The sequence below is a fragment of the Polypterus senegalus genome, chromosome 10, assembly GCF_016835505.1.
Source record: "Polypterus senegalus isolate Bchr_013 chromosome 10, ASM1683550v1, whole genome shotgun sequence".
Taxonomy (NCBI): Eukaryota; Metazoa; Chordata; class Cladistia; order Polypteriformes; family Polypteridae; genus Polypterus; species Polypterus senegalus.
The window spans coordinates 21,593,463-21,620,389 of NC_053163.1; the positions used below are offsets into that span (position 1 = coordinate 21,593,463).

The 26,927-nt window shown below is 37.6% G+C and overlaps 1 protein-coding gene across 1 annotated transcript; it reads left to right on the forward strand.

Moving 5' to 3' along the window:
• Positions 1-1,280: 1,280 nt before the first annotated feature.
• On the forward strand, positions 1,281-21,629 carry LOC120536909 (phosphomannomutase 1). The gene is made up of 9 exons (XM_039765473.1): positions 1,281-1,508; positions 7,521-7,638; positions 9,082-9,158; positions 12,671-12,762; positions 12,899-12,998; positions 13,092-13,167; positions 17,096-17,211; positions 18,049-18,212; positions 18,939-21,629. Exons 1-8 carry the CDS (start codon positions 1,431-1,433, stop codon positions 18,157-18,159), a joined length of 768 nt encoding a protein of 255 aa, XP_039621407.1. The 5' UTR covers positions 1,281-1,430; the 3' UTR covers positions 18,160-18,212; positions 18,939-21,629.
• Positions 21,630-26,927: the final 5,298 nt, after the last annotated feature.

Below are 26,927 nucleotides of genomic sequence, written 5' to 3' on the forward strand. Positions count from 1 at the left end.
TCTGTCTTGATAGAGTCCAACTCCACGCCACATCAGCAAAGTGTATAGAATTTATGGAATTCATTCTTCCCGTGCTTTAAAATGAAAGAGTGCTTTTTGGATCACTCTGAATTGTAAAGCATTTTTCATTTCAAAATTTTCAAATGTAAGAGCTGGCAGGACAACTAGGGCTAGATGTACTGGTAGCAATACTAGTTGATTGTGAATCTGCTTGAAACAAAAAACTGTAGCACTAGGGAGTAGTTTGCGAGACTAAAACTGAGTGCACTACATGACTTTACCTATAAATGAATCGGGAAAGACATGTACAGTACATGAGCATTGAAGGGTGCAAGAATAGCTGGTGTCTGCCAGATTCTGGCATGCCAGTCTGGACAAAAGTCCAGGGGCAATTTTTTAATGTCATTCCATTCCTGGTTACCTGGCACTAATGGCACTGAAGAACACTTCATTGCTTTTTATCAAAGCGGGCTAAGGCATAAAAGAGATGGGAGTCAATAGTGCAGCAAGAAAGAATTAACAGTCTTAACACTGATGACTCTTGAAAGTGAGACCCTTGAACAATTGCATTTTACAGGAACCATAAATGATTTTGCAGCAAAGAACACCAGAATTAACAGCTTATGAAGGTAGGAACATGTACTGTATTTAGTTATTGTTCTATTGTGGGTGTTGTGGGTTGACTGACCAGACAGCAGTAGGCCACTGCACAGACTGGAGAAAGTGACCTCATTGCTCATACTGTGTGGTTTGCACCTGATTCTCACTGTTTTTTTCCTTTAGTCACTGCTATTGATATCACATGATTGGTCTAAAAATCAGCCTTTTGTTTCGTATGGCACATTTCTATAGCCCCTAATGTATTGTTACATTGGTATGTTAAAAGTAATGTGTGCATCAAGTGAAACACAGTGATCTGCATTTCACGCTTTCTATGGGTCACTCATTACCTGAGAGGTGGGGCATTTGTACTAACAGGGAGGTCATGGGGTGGGGGCCCGACGCTAGCCTCAGCCTAGCCCCATGTTAGTTTATCCGTCCCTGTTTCTATGCGTGCCTGACCCCTTCATTTTGACGATTCATCAAGGTCTAAAAAGTCGATTATGGCTCCCCATCTCCTTAACGTTCCATCCTCTGCACCTCCAGTTTATTTCTATGGGCTAGAGCTACGTGCAGAACAGCGTGTACTTATTCTACCGCCCTCTCCTACGTCACGTTCCCGGAAACGGTCCAATCAGCGTGTGCGGCGTGCGGTCCCGCCCCCCCGGCGAAGCCAGTTCTCATATCAACAACAACAAGACGGCTGACACGCGGGCAGTGTTGTGGGGAAGTGGCGGCGTGTGGCTGCAGACATCCCTGTGACACTCGACAAATACTATTTTATAAATGTAACGGTCTCCTCAACCTCTTTCTTGGTTCCGCAGCTCGTCATGGCTGATAAGTTTGTTGCAGACCGCAGCGTCCTGTGCCTTTTCGATGTGGACGGCACGTTAACGCCTGCGAGGCAGGTACGGTAAGCTTTCGTACCTCATTTTTTACTGTGACTTTCTGTTTTCTTTCTTCTTTTTAGCGTGCACTGTTTTATTTTCTAGGTTATATATAGCGTGGACGTTCTGTAATATTGCTGCGTTAGGGTTTGAGTAAGCTGTGTGTTCACTTTAAATATTTTCCTTAATTTCAATAATGCTACAAGCTGTCAGATCCGGATGTGGGTGAGGGGCACAGCGGAGGAATGAGTAGCTGGATGTCATGTGGGTGGGTGTAGGTCTTGTTCAAACGCTATGATAAGAAGTTACTGTTTCTGTAATTTCTCGCTTTGAGTTTTAACTGGGACTCGCAATCCATGTATTGTCAAGTCCGCTCAGAGTCTCGGGGGGTCATGAGTTCAATCAGCATCAGATGCAAGTCATGAAGCATCCCTGTCAATGGAAGGTGCAACCATAAACTAGTTGCTTTGTAGACCATATCGTGAAATAAAACGCAGGGCGGATTCACGAAAAAAATCTGTTTTTTTTCCATGTCATAAGCTTCACCGACACTGTAATAGTTGTGTTCCGTTGCAACTGATTAAAAAAAACTCCAAAGCCGAGCAGCAGCGTTTTTAACAATGTGCACCATCTTGCACATCATGAAAAGCTTTACAAAACAAATGAAACAATGGCTCAGTGCCTTTATGTTAACAATTTACTAATCTATTCAGACTGTGTCGTGCATTCATATCCACAAAACACGATCGGCAAAGATTTAGCCTTTTATTTGAAAAGGCACGATTTAGAAAATCTTTACATTTTATACTCGAGTCTCATGGCATTGTAGAATAGGACTTTGAAGGGCTTTCTGTAATGCTCTCAAGTCACTTATTACTAAATAATTTGAATGATCTCTTTATCCAAGGTAATTTTAAAGCCACAGTGCTAATGGACAACCTCAAAACACAGCAAGACAGAAAAGGATAGGAAGGTAAACTCATGCTAAAATTTAACACATTACAACATGGTTTAAATAGAGAGAACAGTTTTATAACAAGATAAGAGGATTGTTTACGTCACTCGGCTGACCCAGACAACCTGACTACAGATGCACATTGTATGGCTAACTCGTCAAAATCTTCAAAGACTTTGTTGGACAGTTATCTTATCCAAAGATCTTGAGTAGACATTGTTCTCCTCTCTTCCTAAATGATTCTTAGCCTGGAGAGGTCTATTAATTTTTTTACATCTGTAAGATGTCTCACTTAAAGGTTTTCCAGTGCTGTATCTGTCCTAGTGTCTATATAAACACAGGGAATTTCAGTCTCTGTATTGCATCTTGTCTGAGTTCCCTCGAAAGATTGCATATTGTAATATTTTTAGTTAACCAATAAAATGTGTCATTTTGCTTGACATCTCATTTCATTCATAATGGCTAACATGGTACAGCACCCTAGTACTACAATTGAAGTACAGGAGTTTAAGTGACTGAATCAGCATCACTGTCGGATTTTGAACCAGCTACCCAATGGTTTAATATGTAGTGCTTTGGCCATTACAGAATGAAAAAAAAGTCTTTGTTAAGTAAAGGATTAATAGTTATACATCTTGATTACAACTTGCCTGAAGAAGGGGCCCGAGATATCTTGAAAGCTTGTACATTGTAATATTTTTAGTTAGCCAATAAAAGGTGTCATTTTGCGTGGCTTTTCACTACATCCATAATGGCTAACATGGTACAACACCCTAGTACTGCAGACATTCAAGACACGGAAATGTACCGCTACTACGTGGAATTGAAGACCCGGTGAAAGAAACTGGAAAATATGGACAGCGACATCGTCATCTTAGTGAAATGTAAAAAGGAAACTCTTATCCTTAAAGGCATCATGGTAATGAATCCATCCATACAGACTTATAATACTCGGTTTGCAGAGCAACTTTGTTCTAGGACATCTGTGAGGATTAGAAACCACTTAATCAAATTTTTCTATAACATTAAAAAGAGCACACAAGGAGAGAGCCAAGACCTCATCCTGCTCCTTGGAAATGACAGGCAGGATATGGTAGAGGAACTACATCTATATTACAAAAAACTCCAGAAACTCCTTATTGTCAACAAAAGGAAAAGATTACATCTTGCCTGAAGGAGGGGCCTGAGTTGCCTCGAAAGCTTGCATATTGTAATCTTTTTAGTTCTCCAATTAAAGGTGTCATTTTACTTGACTTCTCACTAGTTATACTAATAATGGGTATTCTATTCAGAAATGTGGCGCTTTACTGCTTCAGAAGTCATATCCTTTGTTGTAATGCAGTAACTGGATAACAGACACATGCAAGTAGACCATATTCTAAAGTTTAAAGCTTTTTGCAGGCCACAAAGAGTAATCTTTTTTTTTTTTTTCCAATTCAGACTTAATCTAAAGTTAAAAACACTTTAAAATATCCTTCAGGAAAAAATACAATATGTTATAGAATTAAAATCTGTTGCTTTTTTTGATCGGTAGATTTTGTAAAGTAAACTGGATGAACTTAAAATATTTTTTGAGTTTGGGGACAAAAGAGGGTTCCAGTGGGGAAAAAAATATTAAGCAGTCTACAGAGTAAAGTAAGTGCGTGTTGTCTCTGTTTAAGATGTAAAACATTGAAAAGTAAAGACTGCCATGTATCCTGCTAGAAATGCCAGTATGCCCTTCTCACGTTTTCCCCCCCAGCACACAAGTTTATTATGCAGCTGTCTTGTCATGTGATGTGTGTCTCGGAGTCTCACTGTGCACTTGGCTGGTTGGTAGGACAAGAAGTGGAGATTAAGATTTTTGTTTGTAACCTCTAACCTTTTGATGAGCCCATTCTAAATACACAGGCATGCTACTTTTGAGTCAATGATCAACTCCTTGAGTGCAAGGGTTTATTATTCAGCAGTTTGTCAAGTTTTACAAATAAAATTACCACATCTCTTTTGTCTTTTTAAACATTTTAAATCTACTCAGGGTTATTTAGGACCTTAAAATCCTACAATTATAGATATTAATTTGTTTTCATGTTAATCTTATTTGCCATTAATTACTCTTATCCACAGTCTTTCATCTAACATTAATATTCAAATGAAATATCAGAACTCCTGTAACAGTTTGGCTTTTCAGAATGCTTAGAACTACTCAGTATATGCACCATTCTGCTATCATAATGTAATTTGCTGTGTATGAACAAATATCTGCAGGACTTGGTGTTATTTAAAAAATGAAGATCATTTATTTAGGATCTGCTCCTTTTTTACTGCCCCTTTGTACAGCATTTTGCCTCAACCTCTCTCATTTTAAATGAGCTTTTGTAAATAGAATTGACTTCACTTGATTTGTATGATTTGGATCTTACAAGATCTAACTTGAGTTCCATCTTATTTCTTTCCAATTTGAGAACTGCAAAATTGTGGCTGTTTTCTCCTTGGAGAATGGGACTGGCTCTGTCTGTCACTGGCTGGGTGGCAGTAAATTTGTCATCTGATTATGACAAATATTTACTTTGATAATAAGCCTATGCCTTATTTAGAGAAAGCAGTTTTGACTCGTAAGATATTAATATTGCAGAAATCAGTAAAAGTTATGGGTTTTCCCCATCTGGAGGAGAATTGTGTGAGGTTTAAAAAGTAGGTAATGGTGATAAATTAGCAGCCAGCTTCATTCTCCTATATATGATGTCCTGCTGAACATTTTCTGTTTTCTAGGGTGTGAACCATTTTTATCTATATTGTGTGATATTTTTTTTTTATACCCAGTAGCGATCATTAACATTCTTACAATAGCACAGGATCATTTTATTTTCTTTTGATAATGAATTAATATCGTTCATTAAAATAATATGGTATATTTTACTAATGATACAGTGTCATTTTTGTAATGCTTCGTTACCGCAAAACTCAACATGCTAATGAAAATATAAAGCAGTGCAAATAAGATATCCAAACACTTGCAGTCAGTAATTTGCAGATGAAGAAATAATAATGAAGTAAGGATATATTTCCCCATGAGATCTCTCCAAAGTGTTGTAAAATACAAGACAGGGAGCGGCAAGCTAATCATGTCCAGCTAAAAGGTCAAAAGACAACTGCAAGCATTTTCTGAAACATATTTCTCTAAAATTAAAGGGTACATTCCTGTAATGGAGGAGCGTGGACATGCATTTGAGTGAAAGCCAGTTTCTGCTTTTTTTAAAAAAAGAAAAGAAATCTTTAGTTGTTTTTCACAAAGAAGTCATAAAATCTTCTATGTACTTTGTAATATAAGAAAGTTTTATAATTCTATGTATAAAATTATGAAACACCTTATTTATATAATGGGATATGTAATTAATCCAGCTTGTCAATATTTGCAGTTTCTTGCTTCATGTTATTTTATTTAAAAGAAGAATTGCTGATGGTGCACAGCATGCACTAAGAGACTTGAGTAAATCATTAACATATATTTCCAACCTCAAGAAAGGATTTTTTTTTTTGAAGTGAGGGAAAAAAATGAGCCATTGGCCTGAAGCAACTTTTTTTTCCCCTTTCTTTATTTGTATCACTGCCCTTGCCCAGGGGACTTGGCTGTTTTATTGCTCTGGCATCAAGGTAAAAAAAACTTGGCATCACGTATTTCATGCAGAGGAGGGAAGCACAGCCCGTAGACCACCATGGTAAACAAAGACTGTATTTTGCAGAGGAAGTGGTGCTTGTGAAAATTTACCCAATCATTTGAACAGACTGAGATGAGCAATGGGGAATACAGATGAAGTGGCTCCCATTGTGTATTTTGGGAAAAGGCATGGGGCTTGAATTATCTTTGTTAAAAGCATAGGCTTTCCCAGCACACATTTGTCACACGCTAATAAAACTCTGTAGGTTGTCCGAAGTAATAAGAATTTAACTTGACTCAAAAAATCAGCTAGGTGGCAGCTTTGCAACAATGTTAAAATTCTGTTTCATTTTTGAGTGTATGTAAAAGCTGCAAAGGTGTCAACTTCTAAGAAAACTAGTTTTAGTGGTGTTGGTAAGGAGGGGATCACAGAACAGAATTATAGTCACTTGTGAGTATGCACGCCTGCACTGGGAAGGGAAGATCATTTTTATGATCTTGTTTTTTCAATTACAGATTTCTAGTCTATTATCATAGTATGGGATTAAAGGAAGGAAGGAATTAACTGTGGAAGGAGTTGTAGTCCACAGCAGTGCATACTCCTACATAAGTGCATAATCATTTTGTGCAACCCATTTTTAGTTAAAAAATAAGTGCAGTTTAGAAAGAAAAGAGCAACCAGGTGCAAGCCTATGTTAAGATAGCTAAAACTGTTCTTTTGGAATTCTTTCAGTTAAACAATGGATCACATACTCAAGTATATTGGTGAAAATTACAGTGTGAAGTGAATTTAGGACGTTAGCAAGGGACAAATTATTCATGAAAGGGTTAGAAAAAACGTATTACTTCGCCAATGCCTTTATCCAAGGAGACTTAAAACATTTAAAGATGCAACTGATTCATTTTTTTTTGTTTTGTTTTTCCCAATGCAGGTGAAATGACCTGCTAATGATCACACTGTGTCAGTAGCGGGATTTGAACCACAGCCTCTGTGGTTTTGAAGTGCAGATTCTTAACCACTGAGCCACATTATCTACCACATAGTTGAAACAAAAACTTTGACCTCTTTTACAAATAAGTTTGATGGACTTAATATGCTTTTTTTTTTTTTTCATTCTTAATGTGTTCTTAATGTTGATGGAAACAAGCTACCCGGAGAAAGCCCGCTCATATGTATGGAGAACATGCAAATTTCTTCTAGGCATTGTTCACGTCTCTCTGAATCTGTCAGTCAAAGTGAAAACATTCAAAAGTTTAACAAAATGAAGGAAAAATATCCCTTTTACCACTCTAACGAGCACTGTGTTCAATGAACAGATATCCAACGCAATTAAGTGTTACCCTCTTGGCCAAATTCTGTGATCTGCAAACAAGTAGTTTACTGTGCTGTAAAATTCTGTCAAAGACTTTTTTGTTTCTTATCAATTTTGTTGTTTTTCAGAAAATTGACCCTAAATTAGACACCTTTTTCCAGACCTTAAGACAGAAAGTGAAGATTGGCGTTGTGGGAGGGTCTGATTATTCCAAAATTGCTGAGCAACTAGGAGATGGAGATGAGGGTAAGGGATGAAAGGGTAAGGGAAACAATAAATTATGGAGCAGGAGTGCATGAAACAGATATAAGATAAGTATGTCCATTTTTTTTATGCTTGTTCAAAGTTTCAAGTAGGGTGAAAGGACACCTTTTATTGGCTAACTAAATAGATTACAAATGGAAGCTTTCGAGGCAGTTAAGATCCCTTCATCACCTGATGAAGGAGCCTTAGCTGCCTTGAAAGCTTGCATTTGTAATCAATTTAGTTAGCCAATAAAAGGAGTCCTTTCACCCTACTTTCTCCTGTATCAATATATAGCAGTACAACACTCTACCTCTGTGTTCAAAGTTTATACAGTGATCAGATTTTATTTGGATCACACTGCTGAGTGTAGAAATCTGAACATCTGAGATCTGACAGTATCATACCCCAAGGTGATATAATGGTGGACTTTTTTTTGCATGAAGAGGTATTGCGGACAACACAAATAGGTGATTAAACAGTTGGAGCTGCCAGTTCCCTGCTTTTGAAACACTGACAGTTTATCCTATGTATAATCCTTTTTTTGCACTGTTGTTTTGGTAAGCTACAGTTTTAACTGGGACGCTAATAGTGCAGGTTCAAAGTGTGGAGACAGAGAGCTACATACAGAGCTACTTGAGAAGGAACTGGTGCAGCCAGTTATGTCAAAGCTAAAAAAAACTGCCAGAAAAAAGATAAAACTGTAGGCCTATCAGAAATATGAATGCTTGTTTAGAATATAATAAAGAAAAGAACAGAGTACTAAAAAACACTAATGCAGTTTTTCACATCTGTTGGTGTAAGCATTCAGAACACCAGAAGATGAGTTGTATTTAATGTTATGCTCAAAGTCCTTTGTCTGGGAGAAGCAAGTTTACATGTAAGTATTAATGCATACTTGTGAGTACCAGAAAGTTCACATCAGTGAAAATAACAACACTTAAAGATGTGTTCGCTTTACCAGGATCACATTTGAAGCTGGTAATAGTGCAATTCCTATGAGATGTAAATTGTATTAAATAACATTGGTAGCACACCATTGTTGATTAAAGATCATAGACCTTTAAGAGGTGACATTCCTTGACTGTGCAAATTTTTAATATTTTAAACCTAAGGGAGTTGGCCTTATCCATCATTGCAACATTTAAGTTGTGGGATGCTTATATTTGCTAAGAGCAATTGCCAAATGATAATAACCTAGGCTTTTGAAAACCTACACATCTCAAGATTTAGCCAAATTAGCGGTTCTGACACTCAGAGTTACTGTGAATGCCCCTGAGAAATAATGGTGTTTAAAAGTGCTTCAGAATGGTCTTGTGTATTCATTAGCCACAGCTGTTTGTTAGCTCACATTTATGCTGTTCTTCCAAGCTACATAATTGTTGGGCTATATGCATGCAGCCATTGGATGGTACACTGTAACATTACACCTCTTTGTTTTCTCAGTTATTCAGAAGTTTGACTATGTCTTTGCCGAGAATGGAACAGTGCAATACAAGGATGGGAAACTAATATCTAAACAGGTAAGGACTTGAACCAAAAATGTAGATACATTATCAGATAAGTATGGGTTATGTCCATGTTGGTGCCCTTTCTTTTGGAGAACCTCATTTACTGCACTCTCTAGATTCATCATGATTGCCATGTTTTGGACAGAGTAGAATGGAGTAGAAGCTAACTGATTCTACATATTCACCTCACAATTATTTATAGCTTCTTATCTGTAATCTCCTCTTCAATTAAGATCGTTTTATTTGTCACTTGAGTTTTCATTTTCTCAGAACAAACCTGAAAAAATGAATCACTGGTAAATCTGGTTTACTCCGGTAGTCAGACAGTCTCTTATGTTAACAAGCAGGCACTGGTTTGAGCCAGCTTGGTTCAATATACTGTGTACATAACTACAGTGGGCATGTTTACTATTAGCCCCCTACTATTTGTGAAATGCACTATTTCATTCCAATGTAAATTTTGCTTCCACTGAGACAAAACATCAAAATAACACCAGCACAATAAAGGGTGGTTGCCCTCATGAAGCATTTAAGGTTTATTTTTTTGTTGTTATTATTGTTTTATTTTTCTAACCGTTATTCTGTCAAAATCATGATATTCATGTTGGCAACCCAGTTAGACACTTTTGATAGGTACTGAAATGTTCATATTTCAATGTTGAATGGTATTTCGAAAAGGATGTTTTGGGAACTTTCTAAAAATAGATATTAAAGCTGATATTTTTTACTCAGATTTATTTCTAAGGCTCTGCATTTGTAGATTCCTGGCCTGAAGTATATGAATATCTGAGAAGATTTAAAGTTTCTGATTGCTTTTGTGTTCATAGGAATTGCTTACAAATGCTTTGAAATCACTTCAGTTTATTTATTTATTTGTCCAGTGCCTCTTGACTCACCGGTATGAGAAAAAACCCTACATATTATATATGCCATTCGACTGGTGTTAATGTCTGCTTGGCCCTCTGGACTTGTAAAACCCTAATTTTTAGGTTACTTTAGTACTATATTTAGTTTTATCCCAAGTTTGTAATTTCCTACACTAATAGGTGTGTTCAGCAAAAATGATCAGAAGGACTTGAAGCTGTTCATGCCACATCAGATGACCCCAGGGGTTCTCTCCCTAATGGAATAGGAAGGGTCAAAATTACACCTTTTCACAAAACTTTGAAAAAATGGAGTTTGGTAATATTATTCTACTTTGAGGTTGCTGATCATGAATATGATAATAATTTTGATATTTCCAGTGGTCTTATCCCACTAAGAGCCACTCCCAGAAGATTAAAATGACAAATTTCAAACATAAGTACAGTGTATCCGGAAAGTATTCACAGCGCATCACTTTTTCCACATTTTCTTATGTTACAGCCTTATTCCAAAATGGATTAAATTCATTTTTTTTCTCAAAATTCTACACACAACACCCCATCATGACAACATGAAAAAAAAGTTTACTTAAGGTTTTTGCAAATTTATTAAAAATAAAAAAATTGAGAAAGCACATGTACATAAGTATTCACAGTCTTTACCATGAAGCTCAAAATTGAGCTCCGGCGCATCCTGTTTCCCCTGATCATCCTTGAGATGTTTCTGCAGCTTATTTGGAGTCCATCTGTGGTAAATTCAGTTGATTGGCCATGATTTGGAAAGGCACGCACCTGTCTATATAAAGTCCCAAAGTTGACAGTTTATGTAAGAGCACAAACCAAGCATGAAGTCAAAGGAATTGTCTGTAGACCTCCGAGACATGATTGTCTCGAGGCACAAATCTGGGGAAGGTTACAGAAAAATTTCTGCTGCTTTGAAGGTCCCAATGAGCACAGTGGCCTCCCATCATCCGTAAGTGGAATAAGTTCGAAACCACCAGGACTCTTCCTAGAGCTGGCCGGCCATCTAAACTGAGTGATCGGGGGAGAAGGGCCTTAGTCAGGGAGGTGACCAAGAACCCGATGGTCACTCTGTCAGAGCTCCAGAGGTCCTCTGTGGAGAGAGGAGAATCTTCCAGAAGGACATCCATCTCTGCAGCAATCCACCAATCAGGCCTGGTGGTGGCAGCATCAGCTGTGGGGATGTTTTTCAGCTGCAGGAACTGGGAGACTAGTCAGGATAAAGGGAAAGATGACTGCAGCAATGTACAGAGACATCCTGGATGAAAACCTGCTCCAGAGTGCTCTTGACCTCATATATGGGACAGTTTTGAAATTATTAATTAGATATTTTAGAACATTTTTATAGACTTTTTATTAAATTATGATTTTATAATTGGTAGGATGGGTGGGGACTATAAAATAAAAAATTTATGAATGGGGCATGTGTACCCACGCATTTTATATAACCTTCGGGTTATTATCCCCTAACCTAATCCTAAGCACACAGCCAAGATATCAAAGGAGTGGCTTCAGGACAACTCTGTGAATGTCCTTGAGTGGCCCAAACTTGAATCCGATTGAACATCTCTGGAGAGATCTTAAAATGGCTGTGCACCGACGCTTCCCATCCAACCTGATGTAGCTTGAGAGGTGCTGCAAAGAGGAATGGGCAAAACTGGCCAGGGATAGGTGTGCCAAGCTTGTGGCATCATATTCAAAAAGACTTGAGGCTGTAATTGTTGCCAAAGGTGCATCGACAAAGTATTGAGCAAAGGCTGTGAATACTTATGTACATGTGATTTCTCAGTTTTTTTATTTTTAATAAATTTGCAAAAACCTCAAGTAAACTTTTTTCATGTTGTCATTATGGGGTGTTGTGTGTAGAATTCTGAGGAAGAAAATGAATTTAATCCATTTTGGAATAAGACTGTAACATAACAAAATGTGGAAAAAGTGATGCGCTGTGAATACTTTTCTGATGCACTGTATGTGGGGTATCTTTTTAAGACTATATTCCAATGTCAATGATTATGGATACAATGTTTTTTTTCTGAATTTTGATCTTTTACTTGGGATCTGGCCCTCTATAGACAACTGTCAGACGGTGAAAAATGACAAATTTCTATTACAATCAAGAATATTTAGACCATATAAACATTTACATTGAAGCACACATTTTAATATTTCAAATATCTCACAAAACTATTTCTGTTTATTATGTACTTTTGTCTCATTAGGTAAGTCATTATAGGGCGCTGCTGCCTTGCTGTTAGGAGACCTGGGTTCGCTTCCCGGGTCCTCCCTGCATGTAGTTTGCATTTTCTCCCTGTGTCTGTGTGGGTTTCCTCCGGGTACTCCGGTTTCCTCTGACAGTCCAAAGACATGCATTGGGGATTCTAAATTGTCCCTAGTGTGTGCTTGGTGTGTGGGTGCGGGTGTGTGTGTGTGCACCCTGCGGTGGGCTGGCGCCCTGCCCGGGGTTTGTTTCCTGCCTTGTGCCCTGTGTTGGTTGGGATTGGTTCCAGCAGACCCCCGTGACCCTGTAGTTAGGATACAGTGGGTTGGATAATGGATGGATGGTAAATCATTACATTTCCTATGTCCACCACAAATCAACTCTGCAAATTCTTACTTTTTTGTGTACTTTCCCTTCCTTAGGCAATTCAGAATCATCTTGGAGAGGAGTTACTTCAAGATCTTATCAATTTCTGTTTGCGGTATATGGCTTTGCTCAAACTTCCAAAGAAGAGGTGAGTCAGAACCTCTTTCTTAAGCATTTTTTTTTTCACATATTGTTTCCGAACCACTGAATTTAAGTATATGGATTCATTCTCTCTCTCTCTCTCTGTGTCTCTCTCTGTGTATTTCTCTTTTGAAATCACTCAGGGGAACATTTATAGAGTTCCGCAATGGAATGCTAAATATCTCTCCAATAGGACGAAGCTGTACCATGGAGGAGCGAATTGAATTCTCTGAGATTGACAAGGTAATCTTTTTGGCCTGCTTAATAACCATAATTGACAGTGATGCTGCATGTTAAAAACTGACAGTGACAAACTCCAAACTGTTCTACTTTTAGAAGGAAAAAATTCGTGAGAAGTTTGTTGCTGCCCTTCAGCAAGAGTTTGCTGGTAAAGGACTAAGGTTTACCAGAGGTGGGTAAATGGCAGTCATCTTGGAAAAACATGTTAGCAATCAGAACATTAGTGAAAAGCCTACCCTCCATTGATACACCACCCACTGTTATGCAGGATTCAGGGAATGGCTTTTGTTATTGAGAAAGTAAATGAATTTTTGTTTAACAGATGCTTGAATTAACTGTGGGACTGTCTCTTATTTACATAAAAACATGTACAACAGGTGTTAATTAAAAGTATGTGTAACTTAGCAGTTTCTTTTGGTGTTACATTCTACTATGCTGAGTGCATGACATAGTAAATGTATTGTTTATATTGAACTCTATATTAATGATGTCTTAAGAATTTTTGGAAATTGAAAAGTATTTTTAGCATGTAAACAAGATAGGAGTTCTAATAGAGTGAGGCTGATCTACAGAACAAAAGTTCCACTTCACTGTTTACTTGTAAAGAATACCACACTTTTTACATATCTGCCAGTTTCCATGCCATAGCAATGCCCTTTCATAGCATTACCCTGTCACTAGCCATCAGTTAGCCCACAAGCCATTAAAGAGGCAATGAGTTACTTACTCATTTTGAATAAGCCTCATTTATGTGTATTTATGTTCATCCCTGAATTAAAATGCTAACTACTAATGTGGATAGTGAGTAGAAGAGGTTGAGTAAATAACAGTATACTGCCAATTTGACACAATGAATGCTTCTTTTATAGAAACAGAATGGTTGTAAAGTACTAAAATGGTTTCCTTCAGTCCTCACTTCTTAATGGATATCAGATTAAGAAAAAAACATGACATTGATTCTGCTTTTTTTCTGGCTGCACTGAACAGATTTTTCAAGCATCCTTAATGTTCATCAGTGCGATAAGCACTGAATTATTAATTACTGGCCAATAGAAAAGACCAAACCTTAAAATTATAAATTTCTACCTATCCTTCCAACAATTATCAGATTCGCTTAATTTATGTCAGGGCTTATATCTGCAGCAACAGTTTCATGGAAAAAAAACAAGCATCACATAACGCACCCATGGTCACTCATACAAGGTCAAACCTTTAATCATTTAATTGCAAACTGAAAGTGAGACTAGCTGGATCTATGAGTACATCTCTGAGTTTTAAATACCTGTAGGTACAATTATTTAAAATCCTCTTCTGATATAGCGTTGCTCTCTGTATTTTTCTTGTGGCACAGAGATAACATGCTTGAATTGTGCCGGTAAGCCCTGATAAAAATAATATGCCTTTTTATAAATTTAGAGAAAAAGGGTAGAAGATATCAATTGATTCTTTAAAATGTATCATATAATCTTTATGTGATGGTTATCATGTTCATAGTCACTTGGATAGTGAGACATAAAGCATGCAGCAGTGTAGCACAAGACAAGAATGTACCTTTTTAAAATCATGTTACCTCTACTTGAGTTACAGTATTTTAGATAAAGTAAATTGCTAAATCTCCTCACATTAAAAATGGGATAATTTTATTTTATTTTTATTTTTTTTTTACTTCATTAGCAGTTAAATGTTTTGGTCTTTTTTTTTTTTTCATTTTCCTGTTTTTAGTGGAGCGACAGAGTTTGGCGAAAATGTAAAAATCGGGTTCAGTAAGTCTCTGTTCACAAAGATTGGGTGTAAATTTTGATTAGAACCTGAAAAGCAGATTCTTCATTGCAAAATAAATCATTGTGGTTCTCTTTAATTTTTCTTTCAGTGGGCAGTAATTGCGCAAGTTTCATGACAGAGACATTCTGTGGGTTTGTTTACAGTGTTCCGTGACAGGCAGCTATTTGGCAGGAGTAAGCCTGCTGTTTTTTGTATTCAGAGTACAAGGCACAAGCAGGATGGCCTGCACTTTGCGCACATACATATTCATAAACAATAGAGACTTTGTCAAATGCTATTCAGAAACTTCATTCTTTATCTTTTATTACCACAAAAGTGGTGTGAAGTGTGCATGATATTTGTTTTAGGTACTGTTTATCATTTATTTTACTTTTCAATTAATCATTGCTGTTCGATAAACCCACAAATTTGCTGTGCATGTTTATATTAATGTAGATTGTTTATTCGTGTTCCATATTATTTGTATCATTTAGAATTAGATTTATTGCAGGGGTAGTCATTGGGACTGATCTCTTACTGTTCAGCTGAGGTCTTCTCTCGCCTGAATTCTTGAAACCATAGCTCTATGGTTCTGTGTGCCTTGTGGAATATATTTTTACACTCAAAACTGGGATTAACTACAATCTGTTCCTGAAAACAGAGTACTTTGACTTTCTCCTATTATTAGTAAGTTCTTGCTGCTGTGTTTCTTTTAATAAAGGGACTGAGCGCTGAAAATGTACCCTGCACAAAAACATTAAGGGAACACTTAAATCATGAATCGGATCTAGATAAAGTAATCAAGTGGAAAATCTTAACTGAGTGATACTGTGTAATTCGTTGAGAACAAAATGATGTAACAACGGTCAGTGGAAACCAAAATCACCAACCCACTGAGGGCTGATTCAACATCACGTCAAAAAACAAAGTCAAAAATTGAAATCACAGGCTGTTCTAACTTGTGTGAATTTCATCACGGCAACTCACAATGTGATTTAGTAGTCTGTGTGGCCCTCATGTGCCAGTATGCACTTCTGATGCTCCTGATGAGATGGAAGGTGGTGACCTGGTAGATCTCCACTGTGAGCTGCTAGCCATTCTATGGTGCTACTTGGTAACGTTTGATGCACCAGTACATAATGTCCCCGAAGTTCTCAGTTGGATTCAGGTCTAGGGAATGTACGGGCCAGTCAGTGGCATTAATGCCTTTGTCATCCAGGAATTGCCTACAGACTCTTTCCATATGAGGACGGGCATTATCCTGCACCAGGAGGAACCGAGGGCCCAATGCACTGGCGTAAGCTGTGACAATGGCTCTGAGGATTTCATCCTGGGACCTAAAAGAAGTCAAAGTACTGTTGCATATCACGCAGAGGTCTGTGCAACCCTACAAGGATATGCCTCCCCAGACTATCACTGACATGTGGCATAATGTTCACTATGGCATCTCCAGAGTCTTTCACTCTTTTACAGTATGTGTCAGTGTGAAACTGCTCTCATCTTTTAAGAGAACACAGCACCAATGGCAGAGTGTCAATTGAGCTGTATGGTGATGGGCTATGAGCACAGGTCCCACTAGAGGACATTGGGCTTCCTGCCACCCTCATGAGGTTGGTCAGAAACATGCACACCAGTAGCCAGCTGGAGGTCATTTTGTAGGGCTCTAGCAGTGCTCCTCCTGTTCCTCCATACACAAAGCAGAAGATACTGGGCCTGCTGCTGGGTTGATGCCCTTCTGTGGCCTTGTCCAGATCTCCTTGTTTAACGGCCTGTTTCCTGGTATCTCCTCTGGGGTCTTGAGACTGTGGTGGAAGACACCGCAGACTTTCTTCCAGTTTGAACTGGACTATCTATGAAGCCGGTATCAGCTGCAGGTTGCCATTTAATCTATCATGTATATATGTGGGTTATGGGATGTAAACCAAAATATCCAAAGGAAAACTCCACACAAACAATGATCAGGTGCAAGATACAACCCTAACATTCTGAAGCCATTAGGCAGAAATGCTAACCACTGTTCCTATTAAATAAGTCAAATTAAATTGCTATTTCCTTGTAAAGAGGAGCAAAGTACTGAATAAAAAGTAGCAAAAACCTGAATGTATTTTATAATTTAATTATTATTTACAGTATATTTCACAATGACCAAAAACCTGACCGCAGAGTATATATATATTTCTAGCCTAATATGTATTTAGACAGACTGGATGACAAAATAAATCTTTCTTTCTGCTTCATTTGTTAATGTAAAGTACTGTATAGTAAATCCCATTCTGATTTTTTAAGTCCGCTGGCTTTTCTTTCTTCTTTCACATTTGGTTGCTCATTTTGGTTTGCAGGTGGGCTGATCAGTTTTGATGTGTTCCCAGAGGGGTGGGACAAACGCTACTGCCTTGATATTTTACAGGAAGAAGGAGTAAAAGTTATTCACTTTTTCGGAAATGAAACCTATCCGGTAAGTTAGACAGAGAGAGAGAGAAAGAAAGGACAAATTTAAAAAATTATCAGAAAGAAAATCGGTACAAACAGTTAGTGGTGGATGCAATGTGTAACATCAGTGCCGAAGAAAATGTTCAAATTGTATACACCAAACCCTATTTTATGAATTCCAACCAAGAAAGAAAGGTACCATCAGAGTCGTATTTTTCATTCTTAGTGTTCAGACCAAATCATAGTGTATTTTTCAATAGATGGATTGATATTTATTTCTATCAGATCAAATTAAAGGATTTTGATGTTAAAAAAGGTGATTTTTAATGTAAAGTGCAATACAATATTTATCTGTTAATTAGTATTTTTGTGTTGTTAGAATTCAGGGTAACTGTCTGCAGTTCTGACTTTTGAGTATCTTAAAAGACCACATAAAAAGTATTGAGCCTTTTCAGACTCCGCATCTTGAACTCCACATCTATGAAATGTTTGCAGCCACATGGCTATAACCAAGTGACAAAAGAGATTTTGAAAAACTGGAATCTGCTACGTAAAGTTATTTCTGTTCAAGTTTGTACATGGACTACAAAACAAAACTCTTAAAAATATGTAGTGAATTTTTGCCCATGGTGTATTAAAAAAAAAATATTCCTTAAACCTGTATCTATATGGTGTTAGTCCATTACTCTAACCACTACCCAGGCAAAAATTCTCTATCAAGCATCTTTGAATAGAGAGAGGACTGCCAACATTTTCATTTCTACTTAATAGCTTTATTGCATCATGTTATGATTATTATGTGCATGCAACTCCATGCATTCTTTAAGTTTAATCATCTCTTATTTTGGTATCTTTTCTTCAGGGAGGTAATGACTTTGAGATCTTTAGTGACCCACGTACCATAGGGCACACGGTGCTTTCACCAGAGGATACTGCACGGCTCTGCCAGGAGCTATTCTTCAGTGAATCTTGACATTAACTGGTATCTTCACGTTGTTCTGAGATTACCTGCTTGTGATCTCCAAGGTGAGGAACTGGAGAACTCCTCTTTGAGAAGCATGGATACTCCAGTTTTTTTATAAAATCATTACAGTCTCTGTTTTACCTAACAAGTATTCAGGGTCCATTAGCAAAGAATAAGTATATACAGTACATGGAGACTTAGTCGTAAACAAGGCAAGTTGATCTGTCCTCCTTCATTTGGGAAGCCATACTATTGAAGTCCATGCGCAAAAAAACAACAAAAAATACCTTTCATTTCTTTGTACTATTTTTTCAGCAGTTAGAACATTTTTGTACATTTTTGATTATTTATGTTAATTTTAAAGTATTATTACTTTACTGTCAAAAAGTACCCACTTGGTAGTCTGCAAACAGTCTTGGGCCTTATGAATTCCTGTACAGAAAATGTAGTCATTGGTTAGTGGGAAGGTGTTGCATCTCATGCTCGTAAGTTTCATGCAGATGGCATCTTTGGCTGTGAGAGCAGTGTACTGAATGTTACTAAAAATTGTTCCCAAATTTCCACTACTGTTCAGATGATGTTTCAAGGTCTGTTTATATATAAGATTTCTGCTAGTTTAAAATTTTGCACATTATCAAGACTCATTTTGTACTTACTGTCATTAATATACACATTATGAATTTTACCATATAAATTATGTTCTTCTATCTCTTGGGTATGAAAGCCTTTCAGGATCTTGTGTTAATCATGAGATTAATTCAAATCTTACATTTTCTGAATTTCCCTAGTCTCTGCTAACTTCTTTTCCGATTTGGACCATTGACTCGACTGTTCTGATCAGCTGTTCCTCTGTGATTTCCCCACATCTAACTGTCCACAGATTCTCCACCATTTTGCACCATCTGAGTGTGATGCACTAAGTCAGCCTTGGACCCCTTAAACTATACCTGAAGCCTGTCTGTCAGGTGCAGCAAAGACTTGCTATCTTGTTTTCGGGAATGCTTCTGATCCAGCCTTCCATTTCATCATGCAGGTCTTCTCCGTGCTGCATTTTTCTCACTAACTTACAGACTTGTTTAAATCTTTACTGTTATTTATAAAATAATCAGCCATCACTACACAAAAATGTTGTTTCCTCTTCATCCTCTCTTACTTTCTTGTTTCTCCGGGCACTTAAAATAAAAATATAGCAGGTATATGTGCAGACTTTACGTTCTGGCATATAGAGAGGGCCAGAAGTTGGTTTCTGCCTTCTGAGAATTGGCTTCAAACCTGAAAAAAAACAACTGATATCCAAGTGGTTTCTTTGATTAATTGTATAAAAGTGTCCTGCGCTTGGCCTTCAGCCAAGGTACTCGGCTGTTAAAAAGCAAAAAGGATGTCTTCACACCCCACTGGAATCTATTTCTTTCTGCACCTGCTTCAGAGCAATGACAACATTTTAAATCATCCTGCAGAAGAGGCCACTTTCTTGTAATATAAAATACATATTGTAAAGCTGTTTGTTTTTCTAATTTGCACTTCAGTATACAGTTTGTCTATATTTATTGGTTTGTCAGTTTTTAATATGTGTGAAGACAGTAAGGTAAGGAAGTAACAATAATTTACGACATTTTAAAAAATACATCCTTGAATATATGAGATTTTTGCATGAAGAGCCATCGGCAACTGAGACACACAATGTTCAGTATTTTACAGGGTGACCTCTTCTTCCAGGTACTTACTTACAGAGGTCTAAGACCGAGTTTTACTGGCTTGCTGTATTGAATTTTACAGTTTACAGTTTTAATTAACTGTCTAGTATTCTATCCATATTTGAGATGTATATAAACTATAGAGCTATGTGTCCCAATCTACATTTACAGGTCATGCATACATATAGGATATAAGTATTCCAGGGGAGTGTTTTTGAACTGTCTTGTTTCAAACTATTGTGGAATATGATGGTTGTGTGAAGACTGGATTATAAATCAGTCAGTGATATACAATTTGAACATGTACTGTATGTAATGTTGCAATTAAAAGGGTGTGTATAAATGACTGAAGCATCTCACAGTCTACGGTAGGGCTTTGTTGTATTTGTTGAGTAACTTGAAAATTACTTTAAAGATGGTGCTTTATAAACTGCACTATGGAATATTGCTGTCCAGAGGATGTTTTTATGTATTGTGTTTGATAACTGTGTGCAGGTGGAGTGTATAATTTCCTATCAGAATCTTAGTACTTTGTATTATACTCCTCACATCCAAGCCATGCGTTACACCTTCTGATGCTTTGGGAGTTTACAGGCCTTACTTCTGAATATCAGACACTACATTGAGTGTTCAATAACTGTGGGATTAAATATCCTGAGATGCACTGGATTGCTATTAGTGTGTTTATGGATGGCACATTGGGTGTTTTATCATTGATTTTACTGTTACCTTAATAATAAGGTCTACATTGAGTAGTTTTTTATTTACATTGTGTTTGGGGCCAATTTCCGGACAGAGTTTTTTTGTATAGCTTCATAATGAAATTGAAACGGGTTATGTGGGTCCTGGTTTGCCACAGACATGTTTCTCTTTCAGTTTACCATTTATGAACACTTGTGTAACTAACTGGATAGCAACGAAATGTGTATACATGGCATGCTTTATTCTGAAGGAACAATGCACAGAAGTAACCAAAGTCATTTCATTATTGTAAAATGAATGTAGCACCATAGTCTGAATTACAATTGTTGTACTGTCAGCAGCCTTATGTCATGTGCTAAAGCACAGGCTACTTACATCTGTTTTGGTTATCTTGAAGTAGGCCATATACTTGAATGTATCATTATGCTGTTTTGTTAAACTGATTTAATAAATATGCAAGTCCATAGATCTCTTGCCAGGGATCACTGGTTGTTTATGCCAATCAAAGTGTGGTGATGCAGGTACAGTACAGGAAAGCAAAACACTCCCTACCAGTTCCTAAACTGTGACTTGAAAAATGCAAAAATAGTTTTTAGTGTCATTTGTAAGTGTAAAGCCATGCATGAAGTGAATCTGTGAGCAGATCAGGAGAGCTCTTCTCATTTTTAAGGACAGGTTAATTTTACTGTAATTGCTGCCTTCTGTGATATGTGTACTAGACGGGCGAAGGTGAAAATCATGAGAAACTGTCCAATTGCTTTTGGGTTGGTTCAGGATCTAGAAAATACGAGGCCTGAAACATCATTGCGTTGAATATTTTTTATGGACGTTGGGTGTCAATGTAAAGCCCTTCTGGTTTTGGTAGAGTCTCTGATGAAATGTCTCAGTTTCTGCATTCATGTCATTCAAGATTGCACTTTGTTTTTAATACTGTACTACTCGCCATTCATCCTTTTAAACATGCTGAAGATGCAGTTTGTATTGTGCCAAATGTCCAAAATCTTATCTTTTTTTTTTTTTTTGCTCTTGTTTGTGGGTATTCATATTTTAATTCACTGCACTGATTACAAATGTGAAATTGTCTTAATTGTAAAAATATTAGATTGTCTAATGTGTTTTTATTAATTTTTTTTTAAATAATGTAATAATTATGCTTGAAAAATAAAAACATATCAGTCATTATTTTTTCTCTTTCAGTGTCTTTTTTTTTTTTTTACATCTTCTGATGCTTTGGGGGTTTAGAGGCGTTACTTCTGAATATCAGACACCACTTTTAGTGTTCAATAACTGTGGATGTTATGCAGTAGCTGTTATCATTGCCAATTCACCTAACCAATATGTCTTTGGGAGAAAATACAAGCATACACAAGGAGAACATGCAAAGCCCCCACAGAGAGGATTTAAGACTTGAATCTTGTTCTCCTTGTTGTAAGGTAGCAGTGCCCTCACTGCACCACCGTGCCACCCCGAGCCAGTAGGTATCGGAAATCGAACATCTGGGTTGTGCCCAACTCAGTATTAAGGTGATCAGTGAGATTTCATCAACTTGCTTTGATTAACTTGTTCTTGACTAAAAACCTTGTGTTTTCAAGGGGCCACTTTACCAAAGCATGCTGTTTGTTTATTGTTGTTAAGTAGTTGCAGTATCTATGCGAATGGATGGATTTGTATGTACTGCATCCCATTTGAAACTGATTTCTTACTTCTGCTTGTTACTACTGTATGATTTGGTCACACAGACCAAATTAGTGACACCTCTAACATTTGGAGTTTGTTTAACTTGAACCCTGATAGATTTTGATATTGCATGATTGATTTTTCATCAAATAAGTTTTTTTTCTTGTTGGCAGCATTTTTTCATTTTATTTAATTGATTGTTTTGACTTTGGCTTGTTTATATATTTGATTATGTTTCATCTTTTGGTCCCAAATCAAACCTAAACCGCTGCCTGGTGTACCTAGACAGGACAAAACTAACAAACTACTTTATGTTCAGTAGCGTCTCCCAACACCTGTTAAAGAACTCTAGGATGCGTCCAAGACAGCAGAAAGATACAATACAGCAAGCATGTCAAGCGTCTTCACCCATTGGTCTGTGCCTTGTACAACTGTCAGGGGAGATACCAAGGAGGTCTTCAATCTGCATGCCAAAACTACTTCTGCTGCCTCCTCTCATTTTGTATATTATTGAAAGGGCTAATTGATCACTGTATATTCCACTTTATGGTTGTTTGGATGCCATTCTCTGGTCACTATGTTAATACGTTCTTATATGCTTACTTGTTATGGGTTTAGTGCGGCCACATAACAAAGTTTATCATGGCAATGGAGAGTGGTGACGCACTGAATATTGGTCAGCCCTGCAAGTACAAATTTCACTGCACATGTGACAATACTACAATTAGTACTTTCTTTTTAGTTTTCTTTCTTTTTAGTCATTCTTGAACTTCTGTAAAAAGTCAAATCTCCCCCTGGACAAATAGATCTATATTTATCTATCTTGCCTACTATACTAAGATTATTTATCTAATCCTGCCTATACTAATATCTATATACACCGTATGCACAATTATTAGGCAAGTGAGTATTTTGACCATATCATCATTTTTAATGCGTATATTCCAACTCCAAGCTGTATTAACTTGAATGCTTATTGGATTTAAGCACGTCAGGTGATGTGTATTTGTGTAATGAGGGAGGGTGTGGCCTAAGGAGATCAACACCCTATATCAAGGTGTGCAGAATTATTAGGCAGCTAGTTTTCCTCAGGCAAAATGGGCCAAAAAAGAGATTTAACTGACTCTGAAAAGTCAAAAATTGTAAAAAGTCTTTCAGAGGGATGCAGCACTTTTGGAATTGCTAAGATATTGGTGTGTGATCACAGAACCATCAAACATTTTGTTGCAAATAGTCAACAGGGTCGCAAGAAACGTGTTGAGAACAAAAGACGCAAATTAGCTGCCAAAGATTTGAGAAGAATCAAACGTGAAGCTACCAGGAACCCATTATCCTCCAGTACTTTCATATTCCAGAGCTGCAACCTACCTGGAGTGCCCAGAAGTACAAGGTGTTCAGTGCTCAAAGACATGGCCAAGGTAAGGAGGGCTGAAACCCAACCACCACTGAACAAGAAACATAAGTTGAAACGTCAAAACTGGGCCAAGAAATATCTGAAGACAGATTTTTTCAAAGGTTTTATGGACCGATGAGATGAGAGTGACTCTTGATGGACCAGATGGATGGACCTGTGGATCAGTAATGGGCACAGAGCTCCACTCCAACGTGGAGGTGGGGTACTGGTATGAGCTGGTATTTTTAAAGATGAGCTAGTTGGACCTTTTGCATTGAAGATGAACTCAAAATCAACTCCCAAACCTACTGCCAGTTTTTCAAAGACACTTTCTTCAAACAGTGATACAGGAAAAAGACCATGATTTTTATGCAGGCCAATGCTCCATCACTTGCATCGAAGTTCTCCACTGCGTGGCCAGCCAGTAAAGGCCTTAAAGATGAAGGAATAATGACATGGCCCCCCTTCCTCATCTGACCTAAACCCTATCGAGAACTTGTGGGCACTTCTTAAACGCTAGATTTACGGGGGAGAAAAACAATACACCTCTCTGAAGAGTGTCTGGGAGGCTGTAGTCACTGCTCCACAAAAAGCTGATCGTCAACAGATCAAGAAACTGACAGACTCCATGAATGGAAAGGCTTATGACTGTTATTGGAAAGAAGGGTGGCTATATTGGTCATTGATTGATTGATTTATTTTTTAAATGACAGAGATGTTTATTTGTAAATTTTGAGGTGTTTGTTTATTATTCTCACTATAACAGATGAAAATAAACAAGTGAGATGGGAAATTTTTCATTTTTCCTTTAGTTGCATAATAAATCTGCACACTAATAGTTGCCTAATAATTGTGCGCACATATGTATTCCCCTGATGATGTTCACACTCACATTTCCGTTGTGAAACATTCAGGTTTCAGGTTTATTAACATTTTGGATTGACTGATAGCACTGTGTTTGTTCCATATTAAAATTAATCCTCAAAAATACAACTTGCCCAATAATTCTGCACTCCCTGTATCTATCCTACCTACTATACTAAGATTATCTATCTATATTAACCTGCACTTGCTGAGTGCTTTATCTGCAACAGTTACCATATAGCTGCTGGTATGTTCTGGCTGAAGTGACCACATCACATTTAAACCACCTTATAGCGTTTTTTTTTTTTTTTGCTACTTCTGCAGATTTGGTATTTCTGTCATTACTCTGTCTGAAGTTGATTTACACCCCGATGAGGCCGTGTTCTCTTAATTTTTTTAATGCCATCCAGTTATTTTATAAAACAGCACAACCTTCTCAGCCTGGCATAGTCCAATTTTGGGTCAAGGAAGTGCTATCCTGGCAACATCAGGTGCAAGGCAGGGTGTTAGTCCATCCCAGGGTCTGCTTATGTACAACCTTCACACTTGCATGGCTAGGAGATATTTGGGTTCACCATTATAAATAGCCACCATGTCTTTTGGGAACTTGGGAGGAACCCTGGAGTACCCCAATTAATATTTTTGCACACGTGATAAGACCATGTGAACTTCAAATGATCCCACAGGTGTACCTGTTACTGTAAAGAGCAAGCGTTAAAATGGAAGAAGATCTTAAATGTATGCATCAATGTAAAGATCACCATTTACTTAGGGACCATGGAAATGCAGTGTTTGGTATCAGGGTAGTCTGGGACAGTGCCAGAGGTAAGCATGAAACATCTCGTTTCTAGAAACCTCTGGTGGGTACAGGAAGCAAACTGATTTGTATAAGTTGTATTTTTCTTCCCACTAGCTTTAATTACTTGATGACCTTGAGTAAGATAGTTGAAACCATACATTTGCAGTCCTGTACATTGTGCATGTCCTCCTGTCAGATTATCCACTTGGCAAAAAACTATACAATGTAAAGCATGTATTTATCAGTTTATATGGTATAATGAGATTAAGACTCTAAGATCGGATATTTCCATGTTTTTATTTCAGTTGTAAATTTACTCTTGAAAATGCGAGTCTGAGAAGAAGGGGTTGTAGCTACCAAAACAAAAGATTAATATGAGTGTTCTAGAAATAACAAAATGTAAAACATAAAATCACAATATATCATTACAGAACTGTAAAGGCATACTTGTTTTCTCTTTAATTTTTGCCTTTGGCCAAATGTTAGCTGGCTAGGGCCTGTGCTCAGCATAGGCAGATGTAGAAACATGTTCTCTTTAGAATGGAGTCTGTACTTGCCATTTTTTTATCTCATTACCAGGGTTCCCAGCAGCCCTTTTCCTCTTGCAGCGCTCTTAAAAAGATCTGCAGAAAGCTGGATCGTGTGTCTTAGACAAGTAGGATGATCTCAGGTTCTCCAGATTTGACAAAGAAGCACCAGCACTTGTGGAACTGGCTAAAGCAGCGTTTCCCAACCTTTACCATCTCACGACCAGGTTTAACCTTTTTAACAGTTCATTGCCGACCCTCAAGCGAGGGTTCGTCTTGGGGAATCGAGTGCGAACATAACAGTCTCCCCATTCATGAAATGTCTGCAGATACAAACGGGATGATATTTCAAAGTGCAGCCATTTGCTCAGATGACCCACCACTACCCACTCATGCACTCGACCCAAAAACATCGAACTAAAAAAGGCTTTTCATTGAGAGTGTTTGGAAGGTCTTCGACCTTAGTGCTCAGGTATGGGTAGTCAGGAGGTTGCTTAAGCTATACTTGACATGAACTGGGTGTTCTACAAAGATATGGAATGAATACTTTGAGGAATTTCTGAACCAGTTGATCACACCCGACTTAGATGATGTGTTATCAGGAGGGATTGTTCAATTTCTGTTGGCCATATAAGGTGCTGACTAATACTAGGCTTCTGGATGTCTTTTCAACGTAGTGTGGAAGGTGGTGCCCATAGCTCTGGATGTGCACACTAGGATGGCTGTCAATTTTGAAAATGGTGAAGAAAAAACATGATATGCTTATAGAAGCATCGTACTCCTCAGCCTTCCTCAGATACCTGAAAAGAGAGTTCTTCTAATAATTAAATCCTAGATATAGAATTTGTTGAGGAGACCCGAAATCCTGTAAGAGTAGCACAGGACACCATTTTTGTGATGCATATAGTGATGGAATAACATAACAGGACTAAAAGTATTTTAAAAAGCGCATTAATCTGAATCGTTGTTTTTAATCAACATTTCACTGTTTTAGTGAGTATTTTCTAACGGTAAAGCCATATGGGGCACAGACACTGGAAAAGGCTCCTATCTGTTTTAATCCACACAAGGAGGCACCGTCATGTCAAGTAATAATTTAAAAAGGGACTGGAAGAAAGTTT